The sequence below is a fragment of the Xiphias gladius genome, chromosome 23, assembly GCF_016859285.1.
Source record: "Xiphias gladius isolate SHS-SW01 ecotype Sanya breed wild chromosome 23, ASM1685928v1, whole genome shotgun sequence".
NCBI lineage: Eukaryota > Metazoa > Chordata > Actinopteri > Istiophoriformes > Xiphiidae > Xiphias > Xiphias gladius.
In genome coordinates, this window is record NC_053422.1 from 3,062,344 (window position 1) to 3,082,405 (window position 20,062).

At 42.9% G+C, this 20,062-nt stretch overlaps 1 protein-coding gene across 4 annotated transcripts in view; it reads left to right on the top strand.

The window, feature by feature from the left end:
* The window catches only part of glra1 (glycine receptor, alpha 1), a 96,631-nt gene that overhangs the window by 12,809 nt on the left and 63,760 nt on the right, over positions 1-20,062 (top strand). For 3 of the 4 annotated variants that reach the window (XM_040120812.1, XM_040120808.1, XM_040120811.1), the window contains exon 3: positions 8,384-8,422. The exons of the other annotated variant lie outside the window; for it this stretch is intronic. In XM_040120812.1, coding sequence (XP_039976746.1) covers positions 8,384-8,422 — 39 coding nt within the window. The remainder of the gene's footprint in view (positions 1-8,383; positions 8,423-20,062) is intronic. 4 annotated transcript variants of the gene reach the window in all.

Below are 20,062 nucleotides of genomic sequence, written 5' to 3' on the forward strand. Positions count from 1 at the left end.
TGTATTTGACCTCTTAGTTTTATCAAAAGCACAGCAGTGGCATCTGTGAGGTAATATTTGAGTTAAAAATGAGTTCCTTCAGGTGCAGCAGTGTACCGTAGTTTTTAGGTAGAATTGTAGATGAGATTCACGCTGGTTGGACGTGAACATAGAACCAAAGTGGTCTGATGCAAGTTTCCTCCAAAGCGCATCAGAAAAAATTACTCTCTTCCAAATTTTAGAATTGTGACATTTGTTTTGGCTAATTCGATTTTTTTTTTAGTTGATGATCCGCGATACACCTTTTCCTGTGCTTTCTTATTCAAAGATAAAACGTCGATACTCGGCTGGTCCGATTTTGACAAAAACCAAATAGCCAGCAGTGAGGGGCTACAAATCGCGGAGGCCTGACAGTAGCCCTGTGAACCTCCACCAGTGGAACTAATAAAACCTGGAGGGACATTCATCTTGTTACTGATTGGCCCAAGCGGTGCCTGCAGCATGTGTGGGCCGGGATGCCGTCTGCATAGTTGTCTGCAGCTCCCCTCCATCTCTGCAGCAGATTTAACAGGGGAAACTCAAAGGTGTCTTAATATTTTGTACACTGAACACACAGGTAAACAAAGTGCTGGAATGTGCAGCGCTGAAGCACAGCTCATCTTAATGAATGCTGCCATGGAATTTTTTTTTTTTTTAGCAGAGGCCATAATGGTATAACCCATTATATGGTGATCTTAGTAAGTGGGATATCTCAGCTCATGCAAGGTAGAACCGGGAGGGGTGGAGGGGTTTTACCGTGACTAAGTGTGTATTATTAAACCTGCCATGGCCGCAAAACAGCCGAAACCGCTCTTCTTTCCTGACCTGCCAAGAATTCGTCGGGATGTTTTGTGAGGCTTCGTCGTGAGTCAATTTATTGACACCATTTCTATTTTTTAAATTTGATTTTTTTTTTTTTCCCCTCAGCTCTGGTTGGCAACAATCCAGACTGATTTACTGAGTCTGGTGCTGCATTGACCTTTACAAATCAGGATTTAAACAGGACAAAGTGACAGTTATTTGAATTTACAGCTTTTATGTTGTTTTTTTTTCTGTTCTTCTAATGTGATGTAATGAAAGAAAAAAAAAGTTAAATGCAGATGAGAATTACTCTCTGGCAGCGTATTAGACAGAGAGAGAATAATAACAATCCCCCAGCTGATGTTAAACAGCTTTCAAAATTTCCACAATAACACAGAAGTATCTACCTCGATGACTTAAAAAATTATAAAGTTCTTAAATAAGAATTCTACAAACTCCAATTTTCTTTTGTGGCTAAAATTGTACTGACGGGTGATCTGTGATGAAGATACATAATCGGGGGTATTCGTGGAATATGCTCAGCTAACTGTGTCAGGGGCCACTGTTAGCAGACTGGGCGTGTTGTGAATTTCCAGACTCTGTCATGGCTGTCAGGTCGACAGACTGGCCAAAGCATGAGCTCTCCGACTTGTTCATTCATTCCTCATTCATGCAGTTTTTCTTTTTCTTTTTTTTTTTTTTTTTGTTGTGTGTCCCCAACCAGCTCCCACGTGAATCACAGTCATGAAATAAGCATCTTGACGGGTCTGCTCCTTAATAAAAGGAAAAAAAAAAAAGTGTACTTTTGTGCACAGCATGAGAGGGAGCCAGTCGCGCACAGGCAAAAGGAAAGCTTGCAATAGTGCAACAGTGCGGTTTATTAGTCGACCAATAACAATAATAATAATAACTACTGGATTGAGGGAAGGTGATGGCAAGATTTTAGGATTTAATTTAATGTAGATTTGTGTAGAATGATTCTTAAAATTAATGGTATGTTATGTAAAGTCAATCAATATTTATAAAAAATTAAAAGAATCCTCATTTGTGTAAGACCCACACACACGACCCCAAAAAAGGACCCCCTGGTGCCCTGGAACCCCAGTTTAGTAAAAGAATAAGCAGTTTGGTGAAAGAATAAGAATTGGAGACTGACGAGGAATTGTCAGTAACAATGATCATACATGTTGGGATATTGAACAAGTGAAGATGGAACGCCATGTTTGGACTGTTGTGGAAAACTTGAATACACCCCAATTTGTCTCTCTGGAAGGTGGTAATGCTGCAGCGTTGCAAAAATAGCAGAGGTTGATAAAGACGGGGTTTGCCCGTCATCACTGTTTGATCTCGTTAATTCAGAACAGACTGATAAGAAAATGAATGGTGATTCTAACACTAGTTAGCCAGTAATCTAATTACTGAGCAAGCTGACCCTCCAGCAAGCAAGCTTACAAGTTAGCGATTGAGCTAGGGACTATCTTGCTAACTAACTAGCTAACTAACCAGCTAGTGAGCTGCTAAACTAAACTGCTGGAGAGCAACATCATCTTGTTTAGTTTAAGATGTGCAAGCTTTTCCCAGAGTGCACTGTTTCTAACGCTGCAAAAAGAAACACGTTGACCGTCAACCGCCGTCTAACAACAAAGCTGTCGTGCTAGCTAGCCTGTCAAAGTTAAGAGACGTCATGAGCCACACTTTTCTGGAGAGAGGGAGAGTCTCACATCGAGAAGCCGAGAGCCGCTTGCTGGTAAGCTGGCTAGCTTTACTGCTAGGTAACACACACTCGTGCTGCTGAGTGAGCTCACAGGCTGCCCCGTTATCTAGCTAGTTCACAAGCTCGGCAGTAAACTTGTATAGGGCGTCTGCGCAACCGCGGGATTCTGAACAAACTAGGTGACGTCAACCTGTTTATGGACGTCTGCCATTCACTGCCACCAGTATGGATAATCACGGATCGTGGAAGGCTAGAATTGGGGGGGCGGGGTCACGTTGAATGCCGCGTTGGCCCCGTTCTAGACCCTGGAATGCTGGAAAGCTGAATTTCTAGAGCTCCCCTTGGAATGTTGGAACGTTTGGCGCTGTGGACGGTTAAGGGCACCGGAGCGTGGGCCGGAGTGCAGAAGGTTTAATGCAAGATGATTGCTCTTCTCTTCTGCCTACATAGTTTACACGCACCTCATCAAATTAGCACCAGTCTGGCTAATTTTGCCGTGCGGCAACAGTGGATGGAGGGCGGCGAGGGAAACGGCGGAGGGAAGAGATGAGACTTGCCCGAAGCTACGAATGTGCCAGCATGAGAGGAAATTACACTGATCATGACCGGGGGTCCGCTGTGTGGGCAAAAAGCTTCCGATTGATTTAGCAGGTTCCTCCATCGGGGAGAGAGGAGACCAAACACTCCTGACACATTTAGGACAAGCCATTTATAATCCATGAGTTCATCCGTTCTGCTTTCTCATTCTTTTATTAGTATTTTTTTCCCTCCCCTTTTCTCTTCCCTTCCTTGACTCCTTCCTTCCATCCTTCATTCATTAACTCAGTCATGATTTGATACCTCTCTTGATCCCTTACCCGCTCCTTTCTTGAATTTTACCATTGTTTTTTGGCTCAGTTTTCCCCAATTGTTCTGTAGCTCACACATTCCTGTCCCCTTTTTCATTCCGTCCTCCCTTTCTTCCCCTATTATTTATTCCTCTCTACTTTGTTTCATAGTCAGTCTTTCATTCTATTTCAGTGTTTGCCCCTGATTTCTTACTTTTTACTTTCCTTCATTGTCCCACAAATCTTTCCTAAAACATGATCTATGTAGTCATTAATTCTGACATCATTTCTTCCCACCTTTTTGTCTTTTCTCTCAATTTTCATTCGCCATGCACATTTCTTGTCCATTTTCACTCTTGCAGGGGTGAAAGACAAAGTCATTAAAACAGTGATCACCCCGTGCATCTCCTCCCCTTCCCTCTCATTTGACCCTCCCACAAATTCCACTGAACTGTTAAACAAATTGGGCACCTTTTGACGCAGATGACCAGGTGGACGGGCAACAGCTAAACTCAAAGAGCAGGGAGAGAGACTGTACAGTGTCTCGGCAGCGAGGACATATAGTCGAATGGCAACACCAGGCCTTTCTGATCTACTAGGCCTGGTAATGAATGGCCACATGGCAGTGTACAGATAAAAAAAGTGTGTGTGAGGTAGGGGCTTAGAGAGAGAACCATTGAGGGGAAGCTGTGCTTGTGTGTGTCGTGAGAGTGTTTGTGTGACTCCTCCTGTGTGTGTGTGTGTGTGTGTGTGTGTGTGTGTGTGTGTGTGTGTGTGTGTGTGTGTGTGTGTGTGTGTGTGCGCGCACTTGATGAATGGCACAGACTACAGCTGCGACTCCCCTCTCCCTCTCCGCCATAACCTTGTCCTTCCTCATCACTCAAACTGAGCGGCAGCGAGGACAACGGCTGTGAGCGAGATTCTGGTTTTAAGCTCAACCAGACCGGGCTGCTAGCGAGCCAGCTATCTCTCGCTGCCACTACTTAACCCCACCCCCACTTCCATCGCCATTTCCCCCTTGCGAGACAGGAATTAGTGCAAAGACCCTAAATGTGACAGCAACCTCGAACTCAGTGTGCGTCAGGGTTCTGTTGGCCTCCGTCAGCAGGTTTTCATCCTCAGCTCTCTTGAACTCCTCGCGTGTTTCGATACAATCCTCTTTATTTCACGCTGTTTCCACGCTTGGTTTGGCGAAGCTCCCTCTTTTCTCTCTGCTCTTAAATCTCAGTGATGATCAGTGTTAAAAAAACAAAACAAAAAACCCCTCTGTTGATTTCATTCTGCTTCCGAGCTGAATGGCGCACTCCCTCTTGTCTGAACAAGTACACATGCGTAAATATAGTAATAGTATATATATAGTATGAGTACGGCAGTATATTTCCATGTTTGGCTTCCTCCTTTCTCCTCCTCCTCCACTCCTTCCCCTTTCTCCTTCTCCAAAGCTCGAGTACTTGTTACTACAGATTGCTGCACTACTCTATACTACACTTGCGGTGTTGTGCACCCTCCCCGTTCTCCTCCGCGCCTCCTTTTTCTCCTTGCCAGGGTTGAACGTGCCGAGGTGGGACTGTAGTTATTAGCTTTCGGAGCTTGACGTTCATTTGGTGTTATCAGCACTTGTTTAATGGCTACTTAATGGGATTAATGGGCATAAGGTAATGAGCGTGGGATGGAGAAATGGCTGCAGGGGGAAAAATGGATGGGTGAAGGAAGGGGAGAGAAAGAGAGAGAGAGAGAGGTGAAGGAAGGGAGGGAAGGAAAGCATTGCTAACCGACTTGGAGGGATTTGCTTATGACAGGAGATTGGAAAGAACTGCAGATGGCAAAAGTGTAATCCAGGTTCTCACACTGCATAAACAGACTGTTTTCCACTAGCTTAGCACCAGAATTTTGATGCTAACACAGTTCCCAGTGGGCTTGAGTATTGCTCAGTTATGTATAACACTTGCAGCAGACATGAATAAGCAGCTTTGAGCTACACACTGTAATATCTGCTCCCTCCTCCTATTTTTATTTTTCTGAGGGCTACTTTGTACCTCAATGCAAACACAGAAATCAACTGGAGTGAGGGGATATCCTTGCCCAGAGGAAGGTCTCGTGGCTTCTTTAGTATTCCAGGTACCGGCCGTATCCTCTCCAAGCCAGGAAATCTGGACGGGGACTATATTGCAGAGAGCGAGGAATTTTAATTTCATCTCTGAGAGGTGACTCTCCCCTGAGTTATGACAAAAATATTGATCATGTTTCAGCGTCTAGCAGGAGGAGGGGGAACAGCAAGGGCAGCAAAGAGAGCAATATTGAATTGGGTAATGGTAAAAGGCAGCCAAATGTATTAGGGCACTCAAAAGGGATTGAAAGAGAGACTGATATACGGGCAGGGATGAGCGGGAAAAAAAAAAAAATAAACAAGGATGTTTGAACTGATTTTTTTTTTTTTCAGCCAAAATTAGCAGTTGGAATCTGTACATTGTCAAGGGCTGAAGGAGAAACCTTCCAGCTGCTATTTAGAGCACTGTCAAATGAGTCGTGCTGTCAAAATGAATGAACTCCTTATCTCTTCAGTCACACAGTTTGCTATAAATACCTCACATCGTTATTGTTTCTTCTAAATCTAAAGATAGCAAAAACGTGGAATCTCTTTAGCTTGAGGCAACACAAAGCTAATGTGGGATGTGTAAGAACAGTTGGCAGCTGCATCACTCTGTCTTCCTCCCCCTGCAGTCCACTGGTCCATGGCTAATAAGTTTATAAGGAAGGGATTATTGCTTTGTAAAAGGCCATTCAGTCCTACCACACCTCTAATTACCAGCTTGAGAAAATAGGTTGAAGCCCACAGTACTGATGGAGAGGTTGACGCATAATTGTTTACCGCTCTGACACAGTCACGAAGGCAGCGAGCTGCCGTTTTCAGTCTCCACATGGCAGACGTGTCTAATTGTCAGTTGATGCACGCAACGTGGGAGTACGCTGAAGAGAGAAAAAAAAATGGGGAAAATCCCTGTACTCATCTGCAAAAAATACCTTTGTTTTTTTGTGTGTGTGTTTACACCTCCCTACAAAGCCAGGAGAATTGATTCTGCACAGAACTAGTAATTAGCTCGTGTTATGAGATCTCCGCTGCCAGCAAAGCAAAGCCCAAAAACAAAAGCTGCTGCGGTTTTAATGCCAGGATCAGGTGCTCAGATGTTTGACAGGCTGCCTGGCCACGGGGCTAAGCCCGGGCTTAGCCCTGACACAGAGAGATTGCCGTGCACAGAGAAGGGAGGAAAAATTGCCTTTCATGGATTCAGGCAGATTATAGAGTTTAAGTCACCTGTCTACAACAGTTCATGGTCACGACGAATTCTTTCCATCTATCTTAGGAGCCATTCCCTTTTTTTTTGGGCTGACAATGACAGATTACAATATCGCTCCCAGACTTCTCTGCACAGTCGCCATCCCTCACAATGGCAGTTGTCAAGTACAGCAAAGCAGGCCGGGCCCGATTTACTCAGTTCAGTGCGGCTCGGAGGCAAAATAGGACATCGATCAACAAATTTGAGCTATGAAAGAGAAAAAAAAAACTCCTCTATATGTAGCTGGAAGACAATTAAGGTCTCGTGGTGATGAAAATCAAAGGCTGCAAATGCAACAGTTTTAGCTTTTGTTGAAAATGACTTGCAAGGAAATACATTTGAGGTCAGATGCACAGATGTGATCATTATTTGCACGAAACCCATTAAATGTTTGAGGGTCAGAATGAGCTGTACACTCATTGACCTTTACAGAGGGATATTTTATTATAAAACCTATGAGACACTCGGGTATGTAGTCGCGTGAGCGTATTTTTCACAAACATTAAGGGTGAAAGGGGGAGTGTTGTCATCTGTTGATCAAAGGACAGTAAAACTTTTGTCTTTGCCTATTGTACCTGGACTTTATGGATGAGTCCGATGAGCCACAGATCTTCAATGGCACGTCACACGCAGTCCTTTATAGACCAGACGGTGACCTTCCAGATGTGAACAGTGGAAAAGGCCTTGCCACTGTTAAACTAGTTCAGCCTTGACTTCCAAATCCTTGACATTAACAGGTCGGCATTTTTCCGTTTTCGATCAGTCTCTCGGCGGACTGAAAGTCCCCTTCCGGTGGTGTGACTGAAATTATGTGGCCCATTTGGAGGAGGTTGAAGAATTGAATTGAACGTTTTTCGGGGTGGAAGTACAACCCTTTGTCACTCTGATGGGCTCCATTTCAGCCAAATGACTTCAAATTAATGGTGCCCATTTGAGGAAAATAGTGGGATTTCATTTCAGATCTGAAGATCATTTATCCATTCCTGGGGGATTACAGCTCACTTTCTGTAGCTGCAGTCAAATTGTTGCAAGGGACAGAGAATCCATTTTGGGAACTTTGTTACTAGTGCGGTTCGTTTCATTTGGGAGTCAGTCAAGTCATTCTGAAATATGCAACTCACCACCAACCTGTTGCCCGAATGAAAAGAAATAAAATGTGTAATTTCCTCGAAGGCCAAAAAAGGCAAAAACCTGAACGAAGCCAGTTTGACATGTAGTCTTTGCATTCTCCCCGCCCTCCTCCTCTTCCTCCCCCTTTCTCTCTGGCCTCTTGCATCTCCTGTAGTGCATTTTGCTAGTCTTACTTCAGCTCCTCTCGACACAGCTGCATTGCAACCCTCTTCTCCTCCTCTTCATCTCAGTGCATTGCCTCTCCTCTCCTGCCCGCTGCAGTATGGCGGTAGATTGTTCCTCTACAGACTCATGCATCCTTCCTTCCTGCTATTGCCTTCAAAGTATGTTGCCCCCCTCCCTCCTCCCCTCCTCCCTGCCCTTCCTAAGTCCACTGCCATACACTCTCCCCCGCTGAGCGTTGGCAGCAGTGCGACACCTTAGATGATCGAGCCTTGCTGTCTTGTTCGCTCCTTGATAGATAAAGCAGTTGTTTTCCTTATCGAGGACAAACAACGTATAGTTGGTAACGTGTTGTTAGACTATGCTGTGTTTAATTCTGATCTTTTTTTTATTAGACCCCAAAGGCTCCAAAAATGAAGCTACTCACAAGAAAGGTACTTTCCTTTTCTTTTTTTTTCTTCTTCTTTTCTTCCCTGACCATGGTTTTGTGTTTGTCAATCACTCATGCAATAATGAGACATTTTCTAAATGTTGAGAGAATTAGAAACATTAGGGATATGCCTATTTGGTTAACACATGTAAAAATATGGAGAATGTTTTGTGTTTTTCTGTTGTTTTTCTGTCCATAGATCACTCAGAACTTCTGGTGACAGAAGCAATTAAGCAGAAAAGTATTTGTTAATATTTCAGTAATATTTCAACTGCAGTATTTCAAGCCTTGCTGAATTCATTGTGTTGACACAGATTCTTCTCTCCCTTAATGGCACACACAATGGTTCCATTAGTGGCAAAACACGTTAGAAAAGAAAATGCTCAGTATGACAGCAGTTAATTCTTCCAAAACAGCAGACATTAAGCCTTTTATCCCAGGCTCAGGTGTGCCTGCTTCTCTACCGTAAAACTGTCTGGCAGAACGAGGTCTTTTCTAAGAAACTTATGGCTTTTGCCTGGTTTTTGAAAAAAAAGAACTGGCACAAAAAAGAAGCGAACGACTGAAGTACAAGACAAACTGTATTTACATCTGCCTGACACGTGACCAGCCCTGATGGGGTTGATGTTATATAAGCTGTTGTAGAGCCTCTCAATCAGAATTATGTTCTCATTTAATTTTATCAGGACTAAATATTGTGCCACAGTAGATTCAGTCCGTTTTTACTGAAGGTCTGGAGTGTGGTAGAAAGTCTAGAGTGTTGTTAACAAAATTGTATCCCCTTATGTCATCTACAGTATTAGCTCCTGTACCTGACAGCTGGGAGCTAACATTACCACACATCCCGACTCAGCACAACCTTTACCGAGTTGAAGAGTTGCTCTCGGTTCCTCGTAGCGTTATGCCGAGAGAAATAAAAGAAGCCGAAAGCCCCACAGAAGTTTCACGGAGAAAATCTTTTGGGTGCTTCTCCAAACTCAAATAATCTTCAGAGCTGGGCAAACATAGGAAGTACCTGAACCTTTTGGTTTTCATACATTCTGATTCATCTTATGGTGCAGTATGGAGGAATGTGGTGTGGTATATCAGAGTAGAGCAGTGGTAGTAGTTCTATAGTATAGTGCATTGAGGTATAATTTACATAGGGGTGTATAGTGTAGTTTAGTAAAGTATAATATGTAAAAAGTAGCATTGAAGTATAGTAGAGCAAATTACAGAGGTGCTGTACAGTAAATAGTGTATTTATGTAGTATATAGGACAGAGTATTGCAATAATATAGTACAAAAGAGTAAAGTGCAGGTCAGCAGTATAGTGTAATGTGGCAGTATAGTACACAGTAGTATTAGGTATATATAATACAGTAAAGTGCAGTAAAATGAAACACAGTATAGTATAATGTGTTAATGAATAAAAGTACCACGCAGTACAGTAGGATACAGAACAGTATAATGTACAATATGGTGTAGGATAGTATACTAGTACATCGCAAATTACGGTCCAATAAAGTCCATTAAAATAAATAAAATATAAAATATAGTATAATGGTAATAAAAAAAAAGTAAAACACAGTACACTAGAATACAGTTGTTTGGTATAGTATAGCAGAATACAGTCCAGTATAATGTAGTACAGTACATTATAATATAGCACAGCATAGTACTAAGGATTACGGAACAATAAAGTGCATTAAAATAGATATCGAATAGTGTGGTAATGAACAACCGTAGAGTACAGTAGAGTACAGTAGAGTTCAGAGTAGCTTGGTAAACACTTCTCTCTGTTTGTTCTGTGTTGATCCGTGTTGAAGAGTCTTTCTCACCCCATTTAGCTCGTTAGCTTAACGTGCTAATGCTCCTAGCAGAGCAGGCCCTTTATTCGGTGGCTCCTGTCATTCGTAACTAATGTGTATGTGGCCCTAATTTGCATGCACAAAGTGGAGGCCAAGGCAGAAACCCCCCCCCCACACACACACACACACCCACACACACACACACACACACATGTGCATGGGTAACACACAGTGGTCCTTCCTGCAATTAGTGCCGCAGGAGTTTCCAGACAATTACGGCTGGTGATGGGGCAAACAGCAGAGGTGATGCAGCGGGCCACCTTTTTGGGCAACGCTGCCAGACACGGTCAACACAGGTTAAGAAGGCTAATTCTATTTCCCGGGAACAGAATATTCCTCAGTTATTATGGCACCAGTGCTGAGGTTCCTGTGCTGAAAAAGTTGACTCGAGACTGTGCCGTCTCAAGGTGATTAAAACTAAAATTCAACCTCAGCAGCGTCTTTATCCACAGTTACTGCAGATATGATCCTTTTTGTGTCTGATTACTCTGGGTGACTAATGCTATTGAGAGAGACTGGGTTGGTTTGCAGACTAAAGACCCCAATTACCTCCTGAGTTTACCTTGGTGGCCAATGCGGTCGGCTTCACGGGAGACGACGTTTTGTATTAGCAGGCAGCAGCCCGTCTGCCTCCAGGCTGCTGCGATGCATAACTTACCCTCTGGCTCAGGAGAAGGGGAAAAAAAAAACGCAGAGCTAATAAGAATGAATTTCTCATTTTAATGTTCAAATAGCAAGTGGAGAATTATAGCTTCAGAAGTTCAGAGATGTGTTATGAAACGATGGGTATGTCAAACTTCATCTCGTACTATAATCTTTGTAGTAATGACTTGAGGCCTTGTCGGGAAAAGGTGCAAAAATACGTGTGTGTTTGTGATTACTACTATGCGATTCCCATAGTAATTTGCCTTGCTTTGCTGGTTAGAATTAAATAATGGTTGGACTTTGAACTTTTTCTAATTCCAGTGTGTTAACTAATGAAAACAAGACAAAATGAGCAACGATGAAGTACAGTCTAAGAATTTAGTGACAGTGTAAATGGGACTTTGGCGACGATACTCACTGTTTTTTTTTGTTTTTGATATGTTGGATCAGCCAAAGACATCCGAATCTGATTAATTTTATCCATGGACTGTTTCCCACTTGTGTTACTAGAAAATTTACTCATAATACATGGTCCACCTTTTGTTGTTTAATTAACTTTATAAATAAGCCTTGGGGTCGATGTGATGCATTTTTATGATTGGGTTTAAACATAGATATGTATCATTCCACATAGGGAATTTTTCCGATTGACAAAAAAATCTCACCTTCGGGTCCATTTAAGGCTTTAAACGCTGCCGAGACTTTGAGCAGGATTGTTTTGTCATTTTCATTTTGTCGCTTTGAGCCTCAATAATTTCCAAACATTGTAATTTTTAGGCTCTCCTCCATATTCTTAAAGTAATGAAGAAGTGTGCCATACAACTCAGTAATTCTCTCATTGTCTCATCGACATGAGAATTTAAAACAGGATCACGAAAAAAGGACAAATTCAGCTTAAATTGAAAATGGCAGTGTTAGTTTAATACAAAGGTGTACTAAACTGGTTTCTTAAGGATTTGACGTCTTCACATTGTCTTCCGTTGTCAATTTCCCACTCAGTTAAGTTCAGATGAAGAAATCTTCTAGCCAGCTAACAATCCAGGAGGCTAATTGAACAAAGAGAGAAAGAGACAGATACTAACGTTAACACGGTGGGGCTAAGTGCAAGCACTGATGAAATGATGAGCTCCTCCAATATGGCCGTCGAAAATAGTGTTAAACCACCTCAAAGCAGTCTACTGTCAGCTAACACCTTAACAAAAAGCATGTGGCAAGCTGGAGATGAGAGCTTATTGATTTGTTCTGAACATGGCTCTCACTCTGCACAGCGAGCAATAAGAGAGTACTTTATTTTCTTTCACCTGATCTGCCTCGGGCGTCCTGAGTGAGACCCGCACACCTTTAACGTGTAAAGATGGTCACCGACGTACGCACTCGTCTTTTAAATCCGCAGAGCTGGTCAGCCTTGGAAATGTCAGCTTTGGAAGGGAGAGGGGGGAAGGCAGCGGGGGAGACGTGAGGGGAGAAAAGATCGGGTCACTGTAGAAGGAAGAGAGGAAAGGTGTAATACGCAAGAGGAGAAGAGGGGGGACGGAGACGGGAGAGGATCGGCGGATCCTAGGAAAGGACAATCTACCAAAGAAAAGGGCAATGAAGAAAAAGAAAAGAGAGAGAATTAAATTGCATTCAGGGAAAGGAAGAAAAAAGACAACAAATGAAATAAGATGAAACAAATTAAATTAAAGGACCGTAAAGGGGATGAGAGGACATCAAAGGAAAGATGAGGGAAGGAAGAGAAAATGAAAACAAGAGACAAGACTATCAAGGAAAGGAGAGAAGGTAGGACACCAAAGGAATAACGACAAGGAAAGGAAACAGGTGAGAGAGAAGAGAGGGCGAGGAAGGAAATGTAATATGTAAAAAGTAAAGGGGAAAATGACATTAAGGAAAGAGAGGAGAGAAAAGACAGGACAGGAAATAAGGCGTGTTCAGCAGAATTCAGTCAGCAGGTCAGGGACCGAAGCCTTGCCACGTCCGCCATCGGCAGCAGGCGTTCCTCCTGAGGCTCCGCTCTGCTCCTTCTGTCGTGGGATGTTCGGCAACTCTTACACACACCTCACCTCCTCGCTCCGGCGCTTTATGCAGATTAATGTTGGGCCAAGGGATATTTGTCTGCTAACGGGTTCTAGGCTCTCCTTCCCCCTCGGTGCCATGCCAGAGGCCCGAGGATTCAGTCCGTCTCTGTAGATTTATGCTTATCCGAGTGCCCGTTTTCATGGAGAACGGCTTTGTAATATGATTGCGAGGTGCTTTAGAGAGGTGACACTTTAATGTGACGACCGCAGGTTGGAGCATATTGCGGGTTATTTTACTTTTTTTTATTGAGGGGCGAAGAAATTTGCTGCTATGTAGATTTATGCTTATCCAAGTGGTCTGTCTCATGGAGAACACCTTTATAATGTGATTGCGCAGTGCTGCAGAAAGCTAACGCCGCAAAAAGATTACTGCAGGCCAGAGCCCGTAGTCTGGTTTTAGTGAATGTAAAGCAGAATATCCCCCTACATAGATTAATGCCCGTCCAAGTGGCCTATTTTAAAGAGTATATTAAGGCTGCATGGTGCTTTTCGAGGGGAAACACTCGGGTGTGATTGCAGGGCTTTCCTTGATTCTAGAAATTCCAACAAATCCTCGTACTTACATGACAAAACGAGTCAGTTCCCTCCAGAAATGGCTGATTGTCTGATCGCTCACCTGGATAGTTACAGTCTGGTAACGTTTAAACAACTAAAACTACTTGGTTAAGATAAAAAAAAATGATTGTTTTTATGCTTAAAAGAAAACCAATGATGACTGGTCCCAGGAGGCGTAATGCAAGCCCCGGCCCTTTCATACTGCAGTACCGTATATTGTTTGGCCAAATGTCCACTTCAGCCTCCCCAGGCAAGGTTTTTGCGAGGTAGAGCATTACATAAAACATTTTCCCCCTCCTGCATGGAAGCTAATGAGGAAGCTACAGACTACATCCGAATGTAAACAGTTTCAAATTTATTTTAATATATCCACTTTTTCTGATATTTTCTACCACGCTTGAGTTATTTATGTATGGGCAGCACAGTCGCATAAGATCAGAAGCACAAGTTTAACTCCACTGAACTCCATTTGCATTCACAATGAATTGCGCACAATCTTGTGTAGAGGGACGTGGTGTGGATCATTGAGATCGGCGTATGTTTTAGTTCAGTCAGTTCGATGAAAGGGGAACGCCACCCATTGTTACACATCGACATCAGTGTACTCGTCATGGACAGCACTACTCAGCCCTGTCAGAACCGTTCTACAGTGTAACGTCTTGTGGAGCTCTGGAGGAACTCTGGGGGCGTTTTCCAGGCAGGTCGGGTCCATTCGAAAGTCGAAAACTTCACGGACGCGCAAGCGCTTGTCACTTGGGCACGCTTTGGGGTCGCAGCGCTGCATTGTTGAGTTTTGTGGTGAGGCAAGTTGCAACAATATTAAACACAAACACTGCTCATTTCAACAATGACCAATTTCCTTTTTTCATGGGAGGACAGCCTCAGAAATTCGGAGTTGTCTGAGTCAGACCGAGCAGAGTGATGATTGGTCTGAGCCAGAAACGGTGAAAAGTGTCATTTTTAGCAGCGACCTCCTCCTATCATACTGCAGGTGCCAACCTACATGAAAGGTCGCAGTTTCTCATGTTACAGTAAAACACAGACGCACCAGAGCTTTATACATTCTTTCCATATTTATGGTGAAAAAGCTACAAAAAAATGGATATTTTATAGCTTTCTATGAATATATCAAAATCGAATGGGGGGGGGGATAAATTTCAGTAATGGTTGAATGCATGGAAGGAGTTTTTACATTTTTTATTTTTTCAGTTTTTCAAACTGTAAATGCTGCATTCACATGTGAAGCGTTTGTTAAAGCCAGAATCCATCCCGGTACAGATTTATGATAATCCCAGTTCTTATGCAAACTTTATAGTCAACGAGCAGAACAGTCTCTGATTAAATGTGCTGGATTGCAGAAATGGACTTTTTTGCTTTTATTTTTTTCTCGCATGTGACTGAGCATGTGGTTATAATGGCAAGACATCTAATTTGTCAGATATCGGGTTGATTTTTTTTTTTTTCTTCAATTGCAAAAAGGTCAATAAAAATGAAGAAAGTATTGGTCTCTGCATCCCAAGTTAAAAGTGAAAATCCATCCATTTACTCTACCCGACCCAATTCTCAGGATCTAAATGAAAAATGCCATGAAAGTAACGATAAGTTTCCTGAATGATTTTCCAAATACTACAATTGTAAAGTAACATTCAAATTATGAATCACTAAACTCACTCTTGAATTATCTGAAACATGGAGAAGGACATTACAATGTTGAATGGACCTGTATTATCAGTGAGGTTGCAAGAAGGACTGTATGCATTATCCCTCATGTGTTTGAGGGATAAGGTGAGGGGGCGGTGTGTGTGTGTGTGTGTGTGTGTGTGTGTGTGTGTGTGTGTGTGTGTGTGTGTGTCTGTGTGTGTGTGTGTGTTCATCCACTAATCTCACATGACTATCAACCTTCCTCTCAAGATGATTAAAAGCATCAAGCTAACAGCGGAGCATCACGACACACCCTTAAATCACACACTGATTTATTGAGCAGATGACTATCCCTCTCTCTCTCTCTCTCTCTCTCTCTCTCTCACACACACACACACACACACACACACACACACACACACACACACAAAAGGCAAACAGTATATCTACACAAACAGTCAGGCAAGCAAACATGCAAATAACAAGCAGGAAGGCTCGAGCAAACATATACGCTCATGGTCACATGCACAAAAACACACAATCAGTCAGACACACAATAGTTGTACAGTACAAATACAAACACTGCACTGCTCACATTTCAATTTTTGATTTTTTTAAATCACAGACACGGTCTCACACACAAACGGACTCGCTTTGCAGAATCACTAGCGTTCAGTTATGCAGTGGAATAAAGCCCCAGTCACCTCGTCTCTGTCGCTGGGTCGCCGCCGTAGACCTGCTATTGATTTCTGTTCCTCTGCAGTCAGGCGGCTGCCAGCCTGACATGTCCGCCCATCAGTCAAAATGTGGCCTGGAAAGCCCTGGAAGGGCCAGGGCCAATGCTGAGTAATTCACTGAAGACTTTGTTTGGTATCTGCTTCTTATAAGAGAAAAACAATGTATTTCTGGGGGGAGAAAGGGCTCGACTTTACCCTTAAACATGTCAACGTTTTTGCGTCATGGTTATACTTTTTATGATGGCAGAAAGTGTTTCAGCAGTCGAAAACATCGACAGCAAATGTCAGGTTTTGGTGTCGGTCCCTCCAATTCAGTGTAGTGGAGTGCTTGAACATTTTTGCGGCATTTGCCTTGGTTGCTTCTTTGTGCCACTTTCAGACCGACTGTAGAGCTGCATTTAAAAAACACGGTGCCATGATGAATGAAGGGGCTGCCGGCACAGAGCGATCTGGCAAAAAAGTTGAACCCGATTCACCTTTCACCTGACGCAGTGCAAAATCTGGATGAAGCGCCGCATTAGCCAATCAAATTCATACAAATCCACTTTTTCTTGTAGTTACTTTGCAACGTAAACATTGTATTCACGATCGTCAGTATTTAAGATGAAATGACTGCTGCTGTGTTAAGTTTCCAGAGTTGTATAAGAGTCTCACGACTCTTGTTTGTTTCTTTTTTGTTTCCTTTTTTGGTCCAAACTCCCACTGGTGGTTGGGGGTCTGCATCACTAGCACCAGTTTTTACCAAAAAAAAAAAAGTGTAAAGCACTTTTTTTTTTTTTTTTTTGCAATTGACCCAGTGCGTACAGATCTAGCGTTCTTCTTCTATTCTGCAAAATCCCCTTTTCATCTCATGCTTACTTGTCTGTGGTGGGCCACGGGTCACGCTGGTTGCCGCTATGTTGCAGTGATTCAGGCGGCAAAGCCTCAGAGAAGAGACTACAGGAGTGTGACCAAAACCAGCCGGTGCAGATGTGACCCGGCGGAACGTAAACACCGTCGGGTACCTGCAAACACAACATCGTGATCTGTGACCACCACCTCCTCCTACATTCCTACGTTTTCCGACCATTGTGTTTTCACACCTTAAAATGTAGACACCGTGGTCAATGACCCACGATCCAACATTGATCTGAGGGAGCCTCTCTTCATCCTCACTCATTCTAAATTGTGCCTCAGAGACTCACCCGTGCACGGAAAGTGCCAAATTAAAATGTATTAACCGACTGAACCTTAAGTTCCTGAAAATTCCCCAGGAATTTTCTCTTGCATAGCTTCAAAGTTAAATTGGTACTTATCACATTGATTAACATCAGCGCATATATCTGCGTATACTCAGTGGTTTATTCAGCTCTTTAAATATAATCCCTATATTTAGTAAAACATTCATATCTAGATTTGTTTGTCAGTGCTTTGGCTCGTGATTGAAGCCTAGATAAGACTCTGTGTGTTAGGTTCACATGTATAAACAGAGGGAATATGGCAAAGAGGAAATGCACACATGCAAGCACATGCTGACAGGCAAACACACACACACACACACACACACACAAATATTCTCACTGCAAACATACAGTCACACGGAGAAACTGAAAATGCTCACAGGCACGAATGCCAATTTTGAGTAAATACGTATTCATAGACAAACACCAGACACACACACACACACACACACAAAGCCTCAGGTGATTTCTGACCAGGCTGCCATGTATCCATCCATCTCTCCATCCTCCCCTCTCTGCCTGCCTCCCACTTTGAATACATTTCATCTCATAATGAAACTTGAACACCCTGTGGCTGAAAGGGAGAATACGAATGAGATGAAGAGGCTGAGTGACAATGAGACAGGAAAAGAAAGGAAAAAGCCAAAGGAAAAAAGAAACAGATTCATGGAAGGAGTGAAGGACGGACGGAGGAAGAGGAAGAGGAGGTGGAGTAAAACATATCATAATGGTATTTCTCCTCCCTGGCTGGGGAGGAAAATTAAGTTTCCCCTAAAGTTCACTCCATGGAAGAGGCGATGATGGATGGCTGAATATGTCGGCGGGAGAAACCACCATTCCTCATCTCACCACTCCAATTAAAATGTGACAGCAAGTGGTTTTTCCCCTGCCGCTGATCAAACGCACTGTTTACTCCTTCGTTTAAACCTAAAAGGGTTTACCGTTCTATAGGAGAAGCCAGGTAGATGTGTTTATATGCGGGAGAATAATGAGCGCTGTCTGTATAAATGAAGAGCAATGGAGCACGGGAAGATGGGCCCTGGGATCTGCATGGGAATAAAAGCAGAAGTAATCAAGAGAAAGACGCACACAGGTTCTTTCTTCAGGTGTCGGTGTCGCTTTAGAGAAAGTAGACTTAAGGAAGAGAAAAGGGGGAAAAAAGCTTTGTTTCAGTAGCGTTTCATTGTCGAGTCAGGAGACGGACGCCGCTTTAATGTTTCACAGCCTTTGAGCATTCTCTTTTCTTTCCCCCTGGCAAGACAGCCTTGATGTTTATCTCCTCAACTGTCATGTCTGGATGTAATGGAGGAAAAGAATTGAAAAAAAGAGCAACAGGCGAAGGAAGAGCGAAAGTTATTCTCCCTCTTTTATTTCTTTCTTTCTTTATTTGCCCGTGGTCCTGCTTGTAGGCATGTACAGAAAGTCAGGGGAAATCCTTGAAAGCTTGTTGATTTGAGGAAAAAATAAAGCCTTGGAAGTTGCTGTAATTTCTGTCCACATGGAGCAGCCGGATCAATCAGTATGCTGTTTGGAATCGGCCCTATCCCCGATCAGACCAGGTTTCACTGAGTTAAGGGGAAATTTAGGATTGATCTCCCATAAAGTTTGAGGACTCGAAAGGGACGGATTTGAATGGTCAAAATTGAGTCAACAGAGGCCAAAATACCCTCACTAACCCTATATCCTACACTTCCCATCATGCAACTCAAAAGCATCTTTTCCGTGGAGCCACCCTGCTCGGCAAACTCCAATGCCTTTCAAACCGATTGGTTCCAATCTGTGATGTATGCTCTCTGTTACAAATTTTTAATTTCCAAGCCCAAGCCGAGGCAACGCTAATGACGTGACTATAATATGACATACGATGAAGTCATATGTCATATGTCATCAAAGATTATTGTCTCAGCTTTGATAAAGGTCCCCTGGGGCCACAGTAGACGATATATACCTATTGCTAAGTATTACTAACCATGACTAGTGAACTGCTTTTGATGTATAAAATCTCAGGACAGTCCCTTTAACTAACTTAAATAAGTATCCTTACAGCCACAAAAAAGACTCAGGACTCAAAGTTACATGAAAGCCAACCAAAGCACTGCTTAGACAAATGTATGTGGACGCTTCTTTTGTGTACTTTTGTTCTGGGGCCAGTTTTTCGTGGTTTGGGCCCTGTAGCTCCAATGACGGGAAGTCTTCAGTATCTAAGCAGGCTGCAGCAGATTCAGTATCCAAAGACAATAGTGTTCTTCCAGCCTTGTGGCAACTGTTTGGGTTCGTCCTTCTCCTGTTTCAACATGACAGTGTCCCCATGCACAAAACCGTCTCCTTAAAGAAACGGTTTACCCAGTTTGGTCAGACCCTTGTTAATCTTCTGATTTCATCATTCCGTCAATGCCTCCAGCACCAGGGGCGGCAAAGCAGCCCCGCAGCAAGATAGAACCTCCACCATGTTTGACCGTAGGTAGGTCGTTCTTCGCCCTATGGGCTTCATTTCGTCGCCTATAAACAAACAGATGCACTGCATTCCCCAAAGAGCTCTACTTTGGTTTCATCTGTCCGTAGAACATTATCCCAGAAAGAGTGCGGCTGTTCTGTGAACATTTTAATGATACATTCAGTGTCAACATATTAGCGAGTTGCTGAATATGTAAATCAACAACATTTCCTCATTACATTTATAGAAAACATAATCCAGTTGCATTTATGTTTCCTACAAAATGTATTTTCTGTTGCAAAATTAGTTGTGTATAAACTTAATTTCCAGGAGATCAGATATGGCTCTAATGCTGGGGTGTCTGCACACTTTTGGCCATGACTGAAAAGCTCCATTATAGATCCAGTGGCAGTGAAGAGAAAAAACAATCTTCCAGTTAAAGTAGTAAAAAAAGTGAAGTTTGATACACTGTGATAAAATGTTAATT